Source organism: Saccopteryx leptura, chromosome 3 (genome assembly GCF_036850995.1).
Source record: "Saccopteryx leptura isolate mSacLep1 chromosome 3, mSacLep1_pri_phased_curated, whole genome shotgun sequence".
In the NCBI taxonomy this organism is placed as follows: Eukaryota; Metazoa; Chordata; class Mammalia; order Chiroptera; family Emballonuridae; genus Saccopteryx; species Saccopteryx leptura.
The window spans coordinates 286,384,303-286,404,562 of record NC_089505.1 but is presented as its reverse complement, the minus strand read 5'-3'; the positions used below and the strand labels follow the sequence as shown (position 1 = coordinate 286,404,562).

Here is a 20,260-nt window from a genome sequence, read left to right as displayed (position 1 = left end):
CGCACAAGGGAGACCACGTAAGTCACTTTAGATCTAGTCTGAGAAGGCCACCTGCAGGGGTAAAGAGAACTCAGCAGAAAGAAGCTGCAGAACTGCCCAAGGGCGGAAGCAGGAATAAGTGACCACTGGAATGGAGATACGGATGTCCCAGTCAACGTGAAAGATTCCCAGCCACAGGGGAAGGGTTGAGGACAAAGGCGGATCTCCAAAGAAAGCACACAAGTGTCCCTGTGAGAAACATTTGTCACCAATGTCAGATACGTTGACCATAACAGGCCTAGTCAAGTTAGAGCTTTCCTGCTCCCCTAACCCCTTCTCCCTCCCTGCACTGAAGACCTCAAGGACAGGCTAGAAGTCAGCAAGGCACAGAGGGGAGGGAGCTGGGTGAAGAAGGAGAGGTCAACGGCCACCCTGGCCCTGAGTTCAGGCTTTTCATTGGCAACAGGTGTGGTGGGGAGCGTGGAGGAGAGGGAAAGAAGCCTTGACTTTGAAAGAAAGATTGAAATCTTGAGCAGATGGGCATTTTGATTTTTAAATAAGCTTGTGTTTTGTGTGTTTTGTGTTCTGAAGTGTCTGAGGAGCCCTCCGCACTCCCTAGAGCAAGCGGAGCAGCAGTGGGTCTGCCCGTTTCCACCCAGCAGTCTACACGCCAGGCTGATAATGTGGGTTCTCCCCCCACCCTACCAACTTTGTGCCAACCTTGCATTTTCCTGCTTCTTGCTTTTGATTCTTCCATTTCTTCTACCCGCTCTTTCCTTCTCTCCACTTTAGAATGACTGACCCTACTTTCTTTCTGGGGAGCCTTTCATTATTGCCTATCTCAGAAATTGTCTCCGCCTCCTCTGACATCTTGTAACGGAGGCTGCTGGGACCATTGCAGGACATGGTCCTGCTACCTTGTCTTGCCTCTGGACCCCCATCTTGAATTCACAGTAGTTGTCAAGTGAGGGCACATGGCAGGAGGGGTCAAGGTCAGAATGGATGTACACATGCACACATTTATAGGAAGACACTCCTGTCTGTACCAGGCCGCCCTCTCCGAGACAGAAACCAACTTTCTGCCCCGTGAAGCTCCATGGCGCTGTCCTGAATCTAGGGGTCAGGTTCCAGGAAAGGGGAGAGGATCCACCCATTTTGTAGCCAACGGGCTGTAATCAAAACTGCCCAGTTCTCAGCTCCTTTTAGGAAACTTTCAGTCTGAAGTAGAGCCTGCTAGTGCCATGAGCACGCCGGTGAGAGGTAGCCCTGTCCTGCCAGCCCAGGGGACACTGACCGGCTGACTGCTGAGCCTCCTCCGTCTTCCTGCACTGTATATTTTTGGCTGGTCCACCTGGGCAATGATGGTGCTAAGAATGGCATCCTAAGCTTTTGAGGAGGTTTGCAAGGCTCCCTCTTGGTATCAGTCGTTAAGGAAGATAATCACACATTCATTCCACAAAGATTTTCTGTGGAGCTATTCTGTGCAGTACATTAAGCATATCTTCCCCTCTCCTCACATTGCTTATCTTCTAGCCAGGGGGTCTGAATTTAAATGAGTAATTGCAATAGTGTTGAGCATAGCAAAGGAGAAGTAAGAAAGGCCACTTGACAGTGAAGACACAAAAAAGTCAAGACATTTGACATAATACAGCCAGGACTTGGGTCAAGACAACGATTTGACCCAACTGTTTAGTGTTATGGATAAACAGGAAAATGAACAATTTGACTTTCCTTTCATCTTATAATATTATCATCCAGGTTTATAGCAGAAAACATATCTATAGCCAAACTCAAGACAAAGTCTGCATTGTTTGAGGTTCAGCAAAGTCTTGCTCTAGAAACAGAAACGGAAGATTAGGAATAAGATTGTACACTGGCAGCCAGTGAGTGGCCAGCACAGTTTGTTTTGTGGTCTTATTTTTTTTCCCCATCCACTGAGTATGTGGTAGGGTGACACATCCAGGCAGATGTCATTCTTCCCCCAGATGACAAGCTGTCTCGCACTTGGCCTACTCCTCCCCTGTGGTGACCCATAGTCATTCCAGATCCTGCCTCTCAGGATCAGCCAGGACTCTGCTACTCAGAGTGTGACCTTCAGGCTAGTACCATCAGCATTACCTGGGGCCTCATTAGAGATGCAGAATCTCTGGCCCAGTCCCAGACCTACTGCATCGGAATCTGCAGAGCAGCACGGACCTAGACAGACGACTGCCCCTGGGGCCTGGACCATTGCTTCCAAGACTCATCCCACTTCCTTTCTAGAATGTACTGGAAGCAGCTTCCCTTTGTATCAACAGCCATTCTGTGGTGGCTTGTCAAACTATCCTTGTTTCCTTGTTTATTGACAGTGGGATAACTTGGAGTTTTGGCTCTGAGGCCAAAGTGAATTAACTGGGTGACTTTAAGGCCACCACTTACCCTCTCTGAGCCTGTTTTCTTGTAGACAAACCTGTGATAATAGCCATACCTCCCCTGCCGGCCTTACAAGGTGGTTGTAAAGGCCGAGTGAGGGAAAGATATGGCAGCAGACCTCACATGTTGCATGACATGGTTAAGTCAGTGGTTTTCAATAAACTTGGTTTTTAATAAAATCAAGTTCTGTTTGGGCTGCAAGTTAGAATCACCTGGGGAGTCTTCCAGGGTGCCCAGGTCTGGGCTCCACCTCAGAGACTGATTTAATTGGCCTTGGGTGGGTCGTGGCCACCAGCAGTTTTTCAAATCTCCCTGGGTGATTCTAAAGCGCAGCCGCAGTTGAGACCACTGTGGAGATGGACGACTTACTGCAGGCAGCAGCCTGGCCTTCACAGCGAAGGCTCCGTTTTCACCTCGGACTTGGAGTGAGAGGCAATTCTTAGTCACTAAACAAATGGCTTACAGTGTGCCCTCCATTGCCAAGGTGTAGGAGCAGTGTTTTTTCCTGTAGGGGAGGACACGATCCTCACCTGAAGGCCTTTACGTGGCTCCACCTCCCCCCTGGTGAAGAATGGGAACAGCCCTGAGAGGAAGAGCTCCCTGGGCTGGGCAGCAGGCCTGGCCTGAGATGCAGCCGGGACCAGAACTGTATGGTTTTCACCAATTTTGTAAGCAGAAGAACTGAAGGACTGATGTCAATTCTTACCGAATAGCCCTTATTAATTACTTATATTTAAATAAATAGGGCAACTACCTGTGGTTCCCAGAACAGATCACAGGCTCAAGTCCCTGTCAGAGACTTCCACTTTCCTACGTTAAAGAATCCCTTTGAGTCCCAATGGGTAGGTACCCTTGCCAGGTACACCTGGCTTGATCTTGAGGGTCACTGTTCAGGTACCCAGAGTGGACAATAACACTCTTGGAGTTTGATCCTAACAAGACCCAAGTTCTACCTGGGTGGCCTGTCGGATAAAGCAATTGACTATTTATTGAATACTAGAGAGCTGTGCTAGGCATGTGTACATACGCTGCCTCATCTGACACAATGAGTACCACTATTATCACACCCATTCCTGGAGGTGTTATCACACCCTTTTTTCAGACGCAGACTCTGAAGCTTAGATAGGTTCAGCGGGTCACCCATGATCACTGAGTCCACATGCTGCAGACCTGGATTCCACACTGTTCTGTGATCCTTCCACCATGTCTACGGTGGTATATACATGTAACACATTGTAGTGATATGCACTTAAATCATTCGGGATGTTTTTGAAGGTTTTCTAGACCTGGTTGCTCAAGTGTGGTCTGTAGACCAGCAGCGCGGGGGCTTACTAGGAACTCAGGGCCTCAGGCCCCGCCCTAGCCCTAGACCTGCTCAAGCAGAATTCGTATTTTAACAAGATCTTCTCCCAGAAATTTCTTCATATTGGGGGAATTAGGGAGACAGTGGATTTTAAACCATTTATAACCACTGTCTCAGACAAACAATTAACAGTCATATATGTGTATATGTGTAAATATGTGTATATGTATGTTTGCACAAATGTGGGAAATCTTATACACATCCTAAATAATATTTATGAGAAATTACACTTGTTGGGACCTTTAACAATACAATTTTTGATCCTTCTAGACACGCCCTAATACATATAGGTTATAAAGGACAGCTTTTGACTAATAAACTCTGTTATACGCAGACAGCAAATGAGACAAGTGAGAAGAGACAATGCTTGGAGTATGCCCCCAGCAATTACGTCTCTGGCTCCAGCCGGCCGCTCACAAGGGCCTGTTCTCCCTCCGCTCGCCGGGGCCCTGATAGGCTGGGCAATTACGTGCTACCAGTGTTTGTCATTTTATTAATTAAAGTTCTGTATGTAAAGCAGAGCAGCATTGTGGCTGGGCCTAATGCGATTATTTCTCTCATGGCCCTCTCCTCCCCCAGAGGTAATTATGGCAATTTTATGTCTAGCATGTGCCCAGCGTTTGCTGTGCATACCTCGCGGCAACTTCGTAACAGTCTCTTGAACCCATAAAAAATATGGCAGTATGGAATTTAGGCTGAAGTTGGACAAAAGAGTGTCAGAGGTATCAAATAATGTCCATTCTGTATGCTGCACCCCCAAATGTAGGGAATGCTATGGGGGAGGTGCTGTCTTTCTTTGAATTCCTGAAAGGCTGCATGGATTCCTGCAGTAGAGACAAAGCCACACATGGACCCTCTAGTGCAGGGGTCCCCACACTTTTTACACAGGGGGCCAGTTCACTGTCCTTCAGACCATTGGAGGGCCGGACTATAAAAGAACTATGAACAAATCCCTATGCACACTGCACATATCTTATTTTAAAGTAAAACAACAACAACAACAAAAAAACGGGAACAAATACAATATTTAAAATAAAGAACAAGTAAATTTAAATCAACAAACTGACCAGTATTTCAATGGGAACTATGCTCCTCTCACTGACCACCAATGAAAGAGGTGCCCCTTCTGGAAGTGCGGCGGGGGCCGGTTAAATGGCCTCAGGGGGCCGCATGCGGCCCGCGGGCCGTAGTTTGGGGACCCCTGCTCTAGTGTGTATTTCACTTTAATGAAAGGAGTTGTTTTTTTTTTGGAAATGGTTTTTAACAGATAGAAAGGCTCAAAGATGTGCTTGTTTGAGGCAGATGGTGGGTAGTTCCTGGACAGCCCCCACATCCTGTAACTGCCAAAGGACCACGACTGGGGTTTTCATCAGGGGCATCCAAGCTCTCAGTGGAGACTAAGCATCCCTCCCGACCTACGATGCCGCAGGTCCGTGATTCTGCGTGTGAACTTGTAATTTTAAAAGTTCCTTGATTTCAACATGGCCTCTTTCTGACTGTAACTGAGAGTTATTGACTCACTGCAAAACCTAGTGTTTTTGTACGCCATCTCCTAAATCACCTGGCAAAAAGAAACACCAACTCTCTAGCTATAAATAGCCTAATGAAAAATCAACTCAACACAGCGAGAAGCAGGCCAGATGCAGATTTCTGATAACAAGCAAATCAAATACACTGGCAAATACTCGCAATTATGGAGGCTTAAGAAATGCTGGGTTCCTGGTAGGAGACAAAAGACTGAGACCCTGCCTGAACACAGCATCCCACGTCTCCTCGTTCTGGAGGCACCACACTGAGGCCAGAGGACACCCCACCAGGGACGTCCGCAGCAAGAAACTGCGAGGCCTTCATAGAAAAACAACCGCTGTAGGATCCCTGGCTGGCCAGGTTATGGAGTTACAGGTTTTCTTTCCTTTTTGGTCTTTTCAAAAATTTTTTATAATGAACATCTATTCCTTTTGACAACAAGAACAAAGCAATCCAACACATTTAGGGTACAAAGCGATTAAAAGCATGTTTATGAAGAATAATATTGATATAGAAAAATATAATATTAAGAAAGCAAACACTAGATGCTGAAGTGGTATGAGACTAGCTGTATAAACCGTTTATCTATCACTCTGCTCAATTCGGCATTTATCTGTCTGGAAGGAAATGTACCAGTGTGGTAATAGAGGTTATCTTTGGGGAGTAAGACTGCAGGTAATTTCAATTCCCTTCTTCATTCTTTCCTGTATTTTCCTAATGTTCTATAATAAACATAGGGCACTTTTTGTAATCAGAAAAAACAATAAACACTATATTAAACAAAGTGGCAAGGGAGAATTCCGATGTTGTCGGAAAGCAGGAGAGAGTGCCACCTTTTGCCCTGAACTGCGGGCTTTGTGAGGAAGACCAAGGGGGGGTGGGGGCTGGGGAAGGGCTGGGGTCGTGCTGGGGACAGCGTGGGGGCTCGGAAATCCTAGTGGCTCTGTCTTCCTATGCGATACAGTTTCTCAGGGCCTCAGCTTTCATCTGTACAATGGGGCCAACTGTACTCTCCTTATAGAAATACTAGAAGACTTTAATAAGACTGTGCCCAGCTTAGCAAATTCTTTTGCTCAGTGTTAGCTCCTTTCTCCTGCATTGGAAAGAATAGGCAGGGCACACCAGGTTGGAGATAAACAATTCACAGAAAACCAGTAAGGCAGGGTGAAGGATACTGTATTAAACATTTGAGTCTAGTGTTTTGTCTTCCAGGTTCACCTGGAAAATTATCTTTCCAGTCACATGGGAAGAAAAGGATAAAGGATGATGCTTTCCTTTGAGTTGCACTGCGGTGCTGTGATCTTGGGCTAACAGCCTCCTCTGTGCCTCAGTTTCTCTGTGTGTGACAGGGATGATGCTGTGACAGGGCTCTGTGAGTCTCTGGCTGGGGAACACAGTCGAGTCGGCTCAGTGCAACGCTACCTATTTCACAGACAGCACCGGGAAGAGAAGGGAGTCCCGGCACAGGAGCGTCCGCCGGGCAGTGGGCACCCAGGGACTATTTATTCTTTGCCAGCTGGGGGGAGTCTGTGCTTTCAGCATCGTCCTTCCATATCTGGCCACCTGAACATGCTGTCACAGTCAGCAGTGGGAGCCACGGGGTCCAGGTTGGCATGTGGAATTTGAAGGGGACTGGAGCCTCTGCCAAATGCCCGGGAGGATTTCACTCACATGCATGAGCCTGGACAGTAATTCTTCATTTGTCTCATCATGTCATGGCTGAGGTATTAATTTTGAATAGCTCAAAGGTTTTAAATTAATTATGTCCGACTGCAATAACAATTGCTGTTGATTACTTTGGGCCATTAGCATGTGTCCTGGCAGCATCAACCACATCCCGGTAAGAGGTGACAGATGCTAGGGTCCAGCAGCCTCCCAGTTCAGGTCCTGAGCTAAGAATTCTTTGGGCTCAGAAATCTCAGGGGGATCCTTGAGGATCAATGAGGAGTCTCCTTGTTAGCTCTCACCCTGGACCAGGGTCATGCTTAGAGCTGAGGGGTTGCCCAATTAATTAATTAAAATTAACTATTGATCAAGTGGATTCATTGGGCACATCCCCCTGGTGCTATGCTAATGCTAAAGCTAGGCACTGGGCAAAATAATGTTCCCAACCTGCTGGCACATTGCCAATTGACCCCGAGGAGAAGTAAGAACACACACAATGTCTGACTGTCTTTGCAATCCCTTCTTCATGTCTGCAGAATAAGAAGAGGGTGGTAATAATAATAATCACTGCCATTCATAAAGTATTGCAGAGAGTACAGCTTTTGCATTTTTATTTGATCCTTGCAAGTAAAATCAGTATTTTTTTAATCCCCTGATAGAGGAAGTGACTTGCTTATGGCTCATAAGTGGCAGAGATGAGAATCAAACTCAGGTACCTAAGTCAAGTTCAGGGACCTTAGAGTGTGTTCAGATTTGACTTTGGAGGGGGACACACCTGGTGTGAATCCTGGCTCTGACTCTGCTAGCAAGGTGACCTCGGGCAAGGCATGGAAGCTCTGTAAGCTGCAGGTTCTGCAGCGGTAAACGGGAGTAGCCATCTTTCACAGGTCTGTTTTGGTAATGAGATAAAGCAAGTGGAATGTTTAGCACAGGGCCAGCCACATAATAAGGGATCAATAGTTTAAAAACGCTCCCTAAGTTGGCTTAACAGTTACAAAGGGTCCCTTCCCTCAGTCCCCTGACTAAGGGAAGGTTTCTTTCTCCTAGGGCATTTGAAGGTTCTAGCTAAGGATTTGGGACTGTTTTTTAATGTAATGCAGCTGAGTGATCCATAAGTAACCCGGAGACCAAGACTTGTCATATTGAAAAGAAGTATTCTTAACTTTCCTGCTGAACAAATACTCTACAGAGATCCCAGACTCTTGAGGTCTGTCTCTGGCGTGGCTGGCCACACGGTGTGCTTGAAATGAGCACCTGCTGGCTCACGGCCTGACTGAGGACCCTCTGCGCCCTCCCCTCCCTCAGCCTCCCGCCAGGCGTCTGCGTGCTGCTTCTCTGGTCCAGTCCCTGAAGCTGCCCGCCCTGCTTGTCCTGGGGGTGCTGCCTCCTGACTCCCCAGAGAAGGCCACTGAGCAGCTACCTTAGATGGCGGGGACTAGGGTTTGAGTCCTGCTTTCTGTGTGCCTGAGCTTGTGACCTTGAGGCATCTCCTGCCCTCTGAGGCTTGTTCCTCTCAGTAGTCTGCAGAGGATTTCAATCACCTCAGGGGACTGAGTCAGGCAGGTAGACGGTCTTTGCAGTCTTTGATGACTGTATAGGGCATTCTTATAGCAGTAATGTTATTACAGGTGTGTGAAATGGTTGCAGTTAAGACTCTGAAAGTGGGGTTCCGAATCTCTTACCCATCCAGTGGGGCTTTGGAAAAGCCAAACATTTCCAAAGTGGGGGCAGCTGAACACACTATCTATGGGCTTAATGGTGACTGGGGTTGGGGGGGGGGGGACAGAGTGAGGTCACACAGGTGGGGAGGCCTTTGGACTTCAGAGCGAAGCTGGTTCTGGAGCTCTTCCTCTGGGCTTCGGAAACGGGGTGTGTGTGATGCTCTGCTCTGGGTCATTCCCAGACCCCCACCACCACCACCATGGTGACTTCAGTCTAGTCTTCCTCTCCTTTCTCTGTTGTCCCTTCATGTACTGCTGCTGTCCCACTCACGAGGCTCCTTGGGGGAAGGGGAGATGCCCCTGTGTCCTAAGGGCAGTGTGCTGCACCGCTGGCCAGCTACGCGTGAGCGCAGGCAGGCTCCCTCCTGCGGGGGGCTTCCTCTCCGTGGGGCTTTGAGCAGGGCTGAGCAGGAGCAGAGGGCAAGTCCAGATGCCAGCTTCCTCTCCCATATCCCTCTGGGCCACATTTGCTGGTTTTAATGACACTGAGTGGGGGCCTCTTCCCCAGTAAGCCAGAGAGCCCATACTGCCACGGGGGAGCCCATGGGTCACCTTCTGCCCTGAGTGGCTAATCAAACTGACCCTTTTATCACCAGATGGCTGATGTCAGGGACAGAAAGGCCCAGCCATGTTCCAGGATCCCAGTGTGAGGTGTGTGTGTGTGTACACATGTGTGTGTGGGTGGGTACACACATGTGTAGGGAGAGGACAGAGGTGGCTGCCATTCTGGTAAGGTCAGATAACCAGCAGCTGGGAATGGACCTGCTCTAGGCCTCACCACCAGTCAGGTGGGTCTCTGCTTCCTGGGTCCCTTTCATTCCTGCAGCTCATTTAGGAGGAAGACTGCTTCCATGTTTTGAAGAAGTAAAGAGAATAAGGGAAGCTCAATTCCCTCCCCCAAAGGTCTTGTTCTGTCCTGAGAACACGGTTTAAAATATTCAGGTCACAGGCAGGCTATTCAAAGAAAATAGACTCTCAAAGCACACGGGGCTTGTTGAGACATTCAGGCTTCCAGGATGTGTGAAAGGCAGGGGCCGGGCGCGCCGGCTGCCACTCTCCCGTCATCCTCCTCATCACCAGCAGCTGCAATGCTAGACGCAGCCAAGTGCATCCCCCAGCTGAGGGGACGCAAGCAGGTCTGACAGCAAGTGACACATAAAGTCACTGCAAGGCTCCCCTCCCCGGTGGCAGCTTTAATTATTTGAACCAGAGCTCAGCAAAATAAAAATAAAATAAAATCTGAATACTATATTGTAAGTGACTCCCCAGTGTCCCACAGAGAATAGCTGGTGGGGATGGGGTAGTAGGCTGGACTAGGCAGAGGTCTTTAAATATTCATGACCCATATGCAACTGGGCAGAGCAAGGGAGCAGGCAGGGCCTGCACATGGCCCGCCCAGCCAGAGGCAGCCGGCTGGGGTGGCTGCGGGCATCTGGAGGACAGAGCTGAAGCTGGCTGGCACAGAGGCACTCCCTGCCTATGTCTCCATCATCGGTGGGCACCTGACCTGGCTCCCACGGACTCTGGTGGGTGCTCTCCCGGCCCCTTCAGTCTCTACTGCCTCTGCCCCCTACCTTGTCGTTTCTAATTTCTTCTCTGACTCATCCTTCCAAAGGCAAATTATATGTCACTATTTGGGGCCACAAGAACTGGAGGAAAACTCTAAGCATGGGCTCAGAATAAATTTCAATCATGATTGGCAAGAACACCGTGGCCAATCACTCTCAATTTTAGTGTGCATCCAAATCATGGAGGGTGGGGTCTGAAGATGCAGATGCTGGGTTCTGCTCAGTGATGCCATTCAGGGGGTCCCGGGTAGGGCCCAAGAGTCTGCATTTATTACATTTTATAAGTGACTGCAACCACAGACCTACTACTATAGTTAGCTTGTACCTAGATTTTCATGGAAATACATTGAAGGTGACACCACTTCCCCTCAGGAGTCCGCTGATGATTGTGGGGTTTATTAAAAAAAGCATTTGGTGATATTCTTCAATTACTTTAACTCCCTAGTGTTCCCATGAGCCAGGACTGGTCTGGTTTTGAAGAGACACTCGGTGGCAGGTGTCAGTTCTGGAGCTCAGCATGGCCCGCTGCTGGACTGTGGACCTGACCCTCACGGAGACTGCCAGGGCTCTATCTGGTGCCCACCGTCCTGCGCTTGGGCCCTACAGCTGACAGAGGCCCCTGTAGGCCCGTGGGCTTGAAGGCAACCTCACACACACAGCAATGCAACATCCGTTTCCCTGTCACTGACATTCAGCCAGCCCAGGAGGAGAAAATCAACTTCCTGCCTTCTGCATTTAGGATTTGGACAAAATAAATGGCAAGGCTTACAACCTTGGAAATGCATATTTCTATTTTGGTTATTTATTTTTCTGACACTTCCCCCAACATGGGGAATTTAAGACCCATCAGCGCTGGATGAATGGTCTGAAAACCGAAAACGAAGCCGCTGTGAAAGGGGCGGGGGACCCACCGCCTCCCTTCATCACTCCTGCTCTGCCGAGTTCTGCGGAAGGGCAGCGAACAGCAGAAACAGCCGAGAGCAAATGTGGCTGGAGGAAAAACAAAACAGGCCCAGAAAACAAAACACCTATTTAAGCTATTGATCAACCCAAAGGTTATTAGAGAAATGATGAAGTGTTAGAAAAATATCCTTTTTACCTTGATATTTCTTTTTCTAAAACCAGGCTCTACTAAAATCCAGTGAAGAGTAAATTTCAAGATCAAATGCTTTTAAGGACCCCCTCACCTCCCAGGTGGGCCAACCCCCTCCCCTCGTTTAGATTTCCTCTTAAGAAGCCTTCTTCCTTTGCGCCTGCTCTGAGGAATATCAGTGGTGACTAATTCCACCCTCTGCATCAGAAAGCGTGGTTTCTCAAACACAATTTCATGTAATCAGTCTATTTGCACCCTGCCTTCTTCCTAAAAGGATTTAAGGTAGTTCACAGAGATACATAAAATCTAGTCAAGGCCCTGGCTGGTAGGCTCAGTGGTAGAACATCGGCCTGGCATGCAGGAGTCCCGGGTTCAATTCCCGGCCAGGGCACACAGGAGAAGCACCCATCTGCTTCTCCCCCCCTCCCCCCCTCCTTCCTCTCTGTCTCTCTTTTCCCCTCCCGCAGCCAAGGCTCCATGGGAGCAAAGTTGGCTCAGGCGCTGAGGATGGCTCTATGGCCTCTGCCTCAGGCACTAGAATGGCTCTGGTTGCAATAGAGCAATGCCCCAGATGGGCAGAGCATTGCCCCCTGGTGGGCATGCCAGGTGGTTCCGGGTCGGGCGCATGCAGGAGTCTGACTGCCTCCCCGTTTCCAACTTCATAAAATACAAAAATAAAAAAATAAAAAAAAAATAAATAAAATCTAGTCAATAACACAGACTAGAAGAGGATGAGAGAGACGGACAGATGTTGAGTTAAAAAGTCAAACCAGGGGTGAGGCTGCTACAAACAGCACATCACAAGCCCATTTGCTTATTGAGAGGGGAGCCTTAGATTTCATTTGATCACTCTTTTAATTAAAAAAAAATCATTGATACATCTTTTCCATTTTCACTTGTTTTATGTCTGTGAATTTTCATTTCACAAGAAAGGCCTGGAAGGTTGAGTCTGCCTGTGACCTTGGCGGGGAGCTGCTGGCCAGAGCCGCACACCCTGGGACTGCTCCTGCCACAGGGCAGAGTGAGCGTCAGCTTCACAATGTCCACAACCTGAAGGGAAACAGCTTGCTCAGAGGGCTGATAGCTATTCCTCAATCAAGCCAGCAAGGAATTCCAGAGAGAACTAAATCTATACAAAGTGTTGGGCGGGGCACAGGCGTGGCCAGCTCTCCCAGAGAGCAAGGGCCCCCTTCTCCTCCCTTACGGGTGCCAGGCTCACTCCTGTGGTGCCTCATCTGGGCCAGATGTTGTGATAAGCCCTTTACACACATTAATCTATTTAATTCTCACCTCCTTGAGGCAGGCACTCTTATTGCCTCCCCACCACATGAGGAAACAGGGACCTGAGAGGTTAGCAGCTGCCCAAACAAACTGTACAGGTAATCGGGGGTGGAACCTGGCTTGGACTGAGTTAGCTGATTCCAGAACCCATGGGCTTAAGCACTGGGCCTTGTTGGGGTCAGAGTCATTTCTTGGTCCCTGGAGAATATGACCTTATGCCAGGAAACATAATACCTCTCCCTCCTTCCTCGCCCTAAACCGGTAACAGTTACAGGAACCATCTGGAAAGGTGACTCCGGAAGGCCCCTGCTGCATGCCATTGATGTCTTAGTGAATTCATGTAAATCAAATTTTTGATGCTTTGTAACATTTGAAATGTCTAACAAAAGATTGCTATTTTTAAAAGGGAATCAGTAAAAAGTCTTTTGCAAATCACTGTTACACCCCCTCCCCACCCCAGGATGCCTTGGAAGTATTTTCTGGTTTGCTTAACTCAAGGTCCTACTGCAAATAGCTCCGGGCTGGTGAGTATGGGTGTTTAAGGTAAGAGTCTCTGCAGATGGGGCTTTACCACGCTGGTGGGTACTCTCTGCCTAGTAGATGGCAAAAAAAAAAAAAAAAAAAAAAGTCCGTATTGTCCTCCCTCCAGAAGAACAGGGAGCCTGACTCATCGTTTGGGTTCATCAGGATGTGCAGAGTGGAGGGGGAGGAGAATTCAGACAACTAGGGGAACATTGAAACTTGCCTCGCACGGAGAGTTCTTCATCGGCGCGGGAAACGTGGCACTAGTCACTGTGGCACTCTCAGCAGTGGGGACCTCAGTGGTGCTGAGCAGCAGGGCGTGGCCTGGGCAGAGAAGGAAAGAGTCAGAAATGCACCAGCATCATGTACTGAAGGGCCCCGGGGTGCAGAGTTAGTAAGTGCGAGGTTAATGGGAGAATCTTCTCCAGTCTTGGAACATCTTTGAGGTCGTGGCTTTCTGCTGCCTGCATTGGATAAGACAGCCTACTTGTCACTGTCAACAAAACTGGGCTATGCACAGGTCTTCGTTCTAAGGGCTTGTGATGTCTTGGCAGCATGTGTCTGAGCTGTTGCATCCTGACCTCTCAAGGTCACCAGCGTTAGCCCATAGACCAGGAGCAGCCTGAAGCACACCACTCTCCACTTCCAGTCTTGCTAGTGCTTTGCCCACCAATGGTCTCTATGACCGACCGTCACTCTCTGCTCCTCCTTCTGGAGCCCAGGTCATCCTGTGCCACAGGTCCTGACCAGGAAGACTCATGTGTTGTGTTTTCTAAGCACTAACCTGCCTGGAAACCTTAGAGATCTGAGCAGCAGCCCACATGGTGGTGGAAGGAGCACTGTGAACCGCCAGGACCCACAGGGCAGTCTGCAGACAGTCGGTGCCATGGAGACAGGTGCTGGAGTGAGCCCGCAGCTCCGAGGCACCCCGCCGAACGCTATGCAGGACTTCACTCATTCATCTCTACTTCTCTCTGTCTCTTAGCAAAGTCTGTTACTGAGTTACTACCAAGTAGCACATTCAGGTGGGTCCAGAGCAGAGTAGCCAGGATGGGCCAGAAATCTTAGAAAGCATGCTGCCCACCCTTCAGGAAGGATCAAGTTGAGGGGGTTATGTGACTGGGGAGAGACAGGACCTCCTACGGTGTGTGGGTCACAGTGGTTGTCTTCAAATATCTTTAGGGCTGCCTATGTGGGAAAGGCTGTAGCTGAGTTCTGTGGGGCTCCGGGAGGCAGAAACCATGACCTATGAGTAGAATTTACAGAAAGGTAGAGCTTATCTTGAGGTAAGGAAAGCTGGTCTGTGATCAGAGCAGTCAGTGGACAAGTTACTTTAGGAGGCATTCGAGGTGTTGAACACGTGCCGGTCATTTATTTGCTCTGGGTGCTGCCGGGGACTGCAGAGCCATAAAGGTCATGTCTAGCTTTGTGCTCTGTCTCCCTCTCTGATCCTGCAGGCAGGGTGCTGAGGACAGGGCGGTGTGCCAAGGAGGCTGGGAGGAGAAGCGGGGCTCTCGGGCCTCCCCATCTGGTGTTTCCCACATCTACAGAATGCTCCCCTGGCTGCAATAACTTGGCCGCCCTCCTCACGGCCGAAGCCCACACACTCAGATGCAGCTAGCTCTGAGGACCGAGAGCAGACTGCACGGGCTCTGTGTAGTTGTCCACTGTCACACTTTTATAACAATAATGATTAATTCTTGAAGAAATCCATAGAACCTGTGATCTTCTGGAAAGAGAGGGATTCTTTTTTGAGGGTCTCCAGCTCCACAGAAAGCAAGCAAATGCAGGGAGGGGAGAGGGAGTGAGGCCCGCCCTCAAGCCCCACCCTGCAGAGAGGGGGGCCCCGGGGCCTGCCCAGGCCTCACTCCGGGGACAGCACAAGGCTGGGCCCACGCTGGATGGTCTGGCCTTCCCAGTAGCCTGACTCTCAGAGCTGTGCTGGCCACACTGACCTGCTGGCCTCCCTCACCCTCTCTGACCCCAGCAGGGCCAGTGTCTCCACGTGTAGAGTCAGCTCAGCCAGGTGTGGGTGGCCACCTCCTGGGTGTGTGCAGGCCCTTTGTTTGCCCCTCTGGCCTTCAGGCATGGGTCGGGGGAGGTTATGGCCCAGGGAGGGAGGGCGTTGCCCGGTTAAGCCGCAGGTGAAGGTGGGGGTGTGGCTGAGGAGGCCAGGCTGCAGGGAGTGGACCAGATGTGGGACAAGGTTTACCGATTGCAAATGACAAAAGTCTCCCTGTGCCTCAGCCTCCCCAGTCATAAAGAGGGCTACAGATTGCATTACCTCTCAAGGAGCAATGGGCTGGACACATAGTAGGTCTCAACAAATACTTGTATGAATGGATCATTATGGTTGTTGCTGCTGTTATTCTTATCTTTCAGCTAGTGCTGTTTCTCATTTTAAGGAGCAAAAGGTGACATCTACCTGGGCCTAAATTTTTTTTGTGTGTGTGAGAGAGACACAGAGAGGGACAGATAGGGACAGATAGACAGGAAGGGAGAGAGATGAGAAGCATCAACTCTTTGTTGTGGCACCTTAGTTGTTCATTGATTGCTTTCTCATATGTTCCTTGTCAGGGCTGCTTCAGCAGAGTGAGTGACCCCTTGCTCAAGCCAGTGACCTTGGGGTCATGTTAATGATCCCACACTAAAGCCAGTGACCCCTCACTCAAGCTGGTGAGCCCAGGCTCAAGCTAGATGAGACCACACTCAAGGCAGCGACCTCGGGGTTTCAGACCTGGGCCCTCTGCATCCCAGGCCTATGCTCTATTCACTGCACCACCACCTGGTCAGTATCTGGGCCTGATTTAATCATCTGAATGCCCAGGAGGGTCTGAAGAGGGAGCCGTGTGGGAGCACTCCTGGGCAAGCTCTAGATAGCCACTGGGTTTTCCCTGCAAGGTGGGGCAAGGTCCAGCTACCCTGGGGTGGTGCCCTAGGTCTCTCATCTGGCCAGGTGGGCACCAAGGGGAGAAAAAGGGAGTGGCAATACCTTGGTGTTCCTGGAACCAGGCCTCCTTTAGAGTCTTGACCTGCCACTGGGGCGTGTGGGGTGAGACTGTGCCTTGGGACCAGCCACAGAAGCCATCCTCGAAACTGCAGTAAAAACCAGCAGGGAGTTTACCTGCGGGGAGACCACAGGGACACAGTCATTTCCAGGAAGGCTAAATGCAAAAATGCCAAAGTCAAGTATAACTAGCCAGGTGTGACCAAATTATCCTCACTAATAATAGCTCCCCAGCCAGACCCTTAAAGTCTAATGATACTGATCACAATGAAGAGAGTCACCAATCCCTAACTTGTGCATGTGCTGGTTTACAATTTTCTAATCTTCAGGAAAAAAAAAATAGTAATAACTCCACGGCAATGGGTACTGTTAATCCAGTTTAGATATGACAAAGCAGAGGCTCAGAGATGTTAAGCAACCTAACCAAGGTCACATAGCCACTAGGTAACCCAGCGGGGACATGAACCTAGCTCTTCTATTTCTGTGTTCTAGACATAGATCCACAATGAACATGGCTCCAGGAGAAGCCAATGTGTAACTCACTGGACTACACTTCTAATGGTCAATCCCAGTATCAGTGTCATTGTTGGCCAGGAGTTGGTTTGGGTCCCTTAAATTGCCCTGTCTGCAGAGACGCATTGGCTCAGAGCTTTCATTTTGGTCCCCTTTATTAAATCCCAACCCCCTTGCAGTTAGTGAAGCCGCAGGAGCAGTTCTGGACAATGAAACACGAGCGGAAGTGACATGGTCTCCTCTGGGTTGGGGCTGTGAGAAGCCCTTGTGCTGTGTGTTCTTCCGTCTCCCCCTTCCCTGCTGGAGGGGTTGAGGAGAGCCCCTGTTCCTGGGGATGCTGCCCTGTGAGGATGGGGTCGCTGCCAGCCCGGGGCCCTGAGAGGTGCCATGCGGCAGAGGCCCCGCCCCCACCCCCAGCCCGGGGCCCTGAGAGGTGCCATACGGCAGAGGCCCCGCCCCCACCCCCAGCCCGGGGCCCTGAGAGGTGCCATGCGGCAGAGGCCCCGCCCCCACCCCCAGCCCGGGGCCCTGAGAGGTGCCATGCGGCAGAGGCCCCGCCCCCACCCCCAGCCGACAGGGCCTGTAAATGTTATGGTAAGACCCTGAAATTCGGGATGGTTTACTACCCCAGCATAACCTCACCTACCCTGACCAAGCAATCTCAGTCCCCGGGACCTCTTTATATCATCTGTTGGCTCAGCATAAAGGGCCTCATTATCCTTTCTCTGCATCAGACTGACCTCGGGTCCCACCAAAGAGGCCACAGTCAGCTCTCTAGACCATCTATTTCCCTGCTGCCCACAGAGGAAGGAGGAAAGGGGAGAGGATTAGAGAGGGCTTACGTTCTCCAGCTTGCTCTGGAGAAAGGCAGAGGGAAAGCGCTTAGCCCTGAGAGGACCAGCCCAGGCTTTGTGACAGTGCCAGCCGCCCCTGGCCAGCCATGGAGGAGCAGCAGGGCTGTGTCTGTGGAGGAGGGAAGGTGCTCTCCGCTGAACCCGCTGCTCTGTGCCCTCCCTCTGTCTCAGCCCTCGTGGCGGCGAAGGCTAACAAAGAGGCCCTGATGCTTCCTGGCTGTGACAGCACCTTCATGAATTATCACTCATTTCTCCCTGATTCTCTGTGCATTTCGCACAGAGGCAGGATTATAAATTAAAACAGGCTGTCACTGGCTTTGAGCATCTCTTCCCATTTATACCCCCCTGAAGAAATCATTTTCCCCCAAGCCCTGCATGTTCCTCTGATTAAAAATCCAAAAGCTAAGGAGATCTTTCTATTTTATTTTTTATGCCCCCCTCAAGGGATCCCACATCCACTTCTTTTGCAAAAACTAACTGGTGACCTTCCATGAAGTGTCCTTTACATGCGTGTTTTAACCAGGAACTACGATGGAAGATTCCAGCAGGTTCCAGGTTCCGGCCCGAAGGAGGGGGCAGGGCTGGCGGGGGCCCGCATGGCATGTCACTCTTTCCTCCCTTCTAGGAGGTGAGGCAGAGACCTTGTCTGGTGGGTGCTGGTGCCGCATCAGCCCTGGAATGGAGACCTGGGCTCTAGTCCTAGCCTCACCTCCTCCTGCTGTGTGGCCTTAGGCAAGTCAGCTCCTTCCTCAGAGCCTTAGCGCCCTCAGCTGTACAGTGGGGTAATATTAGTGTCCATTCCACAGGGCTGTTTTGAGGACAAAATAAAGAGTGTGGAAACATTTGGTAAACCGAGTTGAGCAAATACAGAGTGGTAGTGGGGTTATGGTCTGTCCTCCACACCCGGGCAGGGGAGCTCGCCAGGGGAGGCACTACAACAGCCAACACTGCCCTGGAGGTGGGGATAGGCCCCCAGCTGCCTTTCGGGAAATGACTCAGGTAGCTCCGCCTCTGCCTTCCTCCTGAACAGGAAGGAGGAGAGCCTGGTGTTCTGCACCTTCTAGAAGCCCATCCTTGTTCTAGCTGGCATAGGATCCAGGGTGAGCTGGGATTGGAAGAGTCTTTCTTTTCAGCAGGTAGGAAGATCGGTCAATGAACAATTTATGTGCTAATTAAAACCTCGAAGGGCAGCGGGAGGGGGAGGTGACAAGGTTTCCACTACTGCGAGCACACTGGGGCATGTGCTCAGCAAGAAGCCACTCCTAAGGAAGCTGGTGGGCGTGGGCATCAGAGCAAAGGCCCTTGGTGCATTGGGCCTGGTTTGGAAAATTGCTGCTAAGGCCGAGTGCTGAGCACAACATTGGCACACAGGGTTGGGTCTACTGTCAACGCCTCCTCTGATCATCCCTTTCTCCTCTCATTCGCCCCAAGCACCTGTGCAGTGCTTGGCACATTGTGGGATCTCAATACTTAGTTGCTGAATGAAATGAGAGTGAGTTTTGTTCTCTAACCCTTTGCCATTCAAAATGTGGTCCAGGGGCCAGCCACATCCGCATCACCTGTGAAACTGTTAGAAGTGTGGAGTCTCAGGTCCCCCGCCCCATTCCCATCCCTCCAATCAGGATCTGCATTTCAAACGTTCTCCAGGTGGTTCCCACGCCGGAGAAGCACTGCTCTACCCCGCCCTCTTCTTGGGCCGCAGCCAGGGATTTCATTGGCTGGACGGCCAAACGGGGCAGTGTGGGGGTCAATCAATCCTGCAACATGTGGCAATTATGACACCTGATTCCACTCTAAGAGAGACAAATTTGTGGAGTCACAGAGATGTGACCTCAGCAACAGTAGAAGGAACTGCCAAGTGTAAACTCCAGGCCAAATGACACCACTTCTCTCCCCTCCTGCGTGACAACTCTGTTAACATTTTTGATAAATACGTGTTATACATCTCCTTGAAAATATCGAGTCATGGGAAAGAATGTTAGAAGAAATACATCAAAATATTATGGTTATCTCTGAATGTCTGAGAGGGAGGATTATGGGCAACAGTTATTTTCTCCTACGTACATTTCTAGATTTTTCAAATATTTTACAACCAACATGTTTTATTTCACAATAAAGAAACATAAAAAAAACAACAACCTGTTTTTGCCTGGCAGGCAAAGTATCCCCGCCAAACAGATGAGATTACTGAGGACATGCAGGGGAAGTAAGCTACTTGCAAATACCTGGTGAATTGATGAGTCTCCGGGGGATGGAGCGGGAACGCCTCACCCCTTTCTGGGGAGTCATGCCATAGAAGCTATTGTTCGACACACAGGGAGTGAAGACACCCTTAGGTGAGCTGTTGCCTCCTGGATGTCTCACTTGGGTTGGCGTAGTTGGAAGGAGGAAGGAGGATGGTGCATGGGTTTGGAGGACAGGGTGTGAACGGACACATTCATGATTGGATGGTTGGAGGAGGGCAAGAACAACGCCACCACCTTTATTTCAGGTTACCTCCTGATCTCAGACAGAACTGTTGCTCAGGGTTGAGCCTGATGATTTGAATGAATATGTGTGGGGAAGGTATGTGTGCTGAACTCCTTCCAGGAGGATGTGGAGTTGAGGCTGAGAGTTGATGGGATACACCCTGAATTTCCCTTCAAATTCCAACCATGGCAAGGCTGACTAACCTGGACCAAGACTGGTGACCCTCATGGGGGTTCCTTAGAAGACCTGGACATGCCCAATAGGCCAACACCTGCTCAGAGGAAAC

The 20,260-nt window shown here is 50.0% G+C and overlaps 1 protein-coding gene across 1 annotated transcript in view; it reads right to left on the bottom strand.

Moving 5' to 3' along the window:
• The window catches only part of ALK (ALK receptor tyrosine kinase), a 693,423-nt gene that overhangs the window by 94,060 nt on the left and 579,103 nt on the right, over window positions 1-20,260 (bottom strand). Inside the window, exons 7-8 of the mRNA XM_066378600.1 lie at window positions 16,124-16,255; window positions 13,355-13,455 (exon numbers count right to left, since the gene is read on the bottom strand). Coding sequence (XP_066234697.1) covers window positions 13,355-13,455; window positions 16,124-16,255 — 233 coding nt within the window. The remainder of the gene's footprint in view (window positions 1-13,354; window positions 13,456-16,123; window positions 16,256-20,260) is intronic.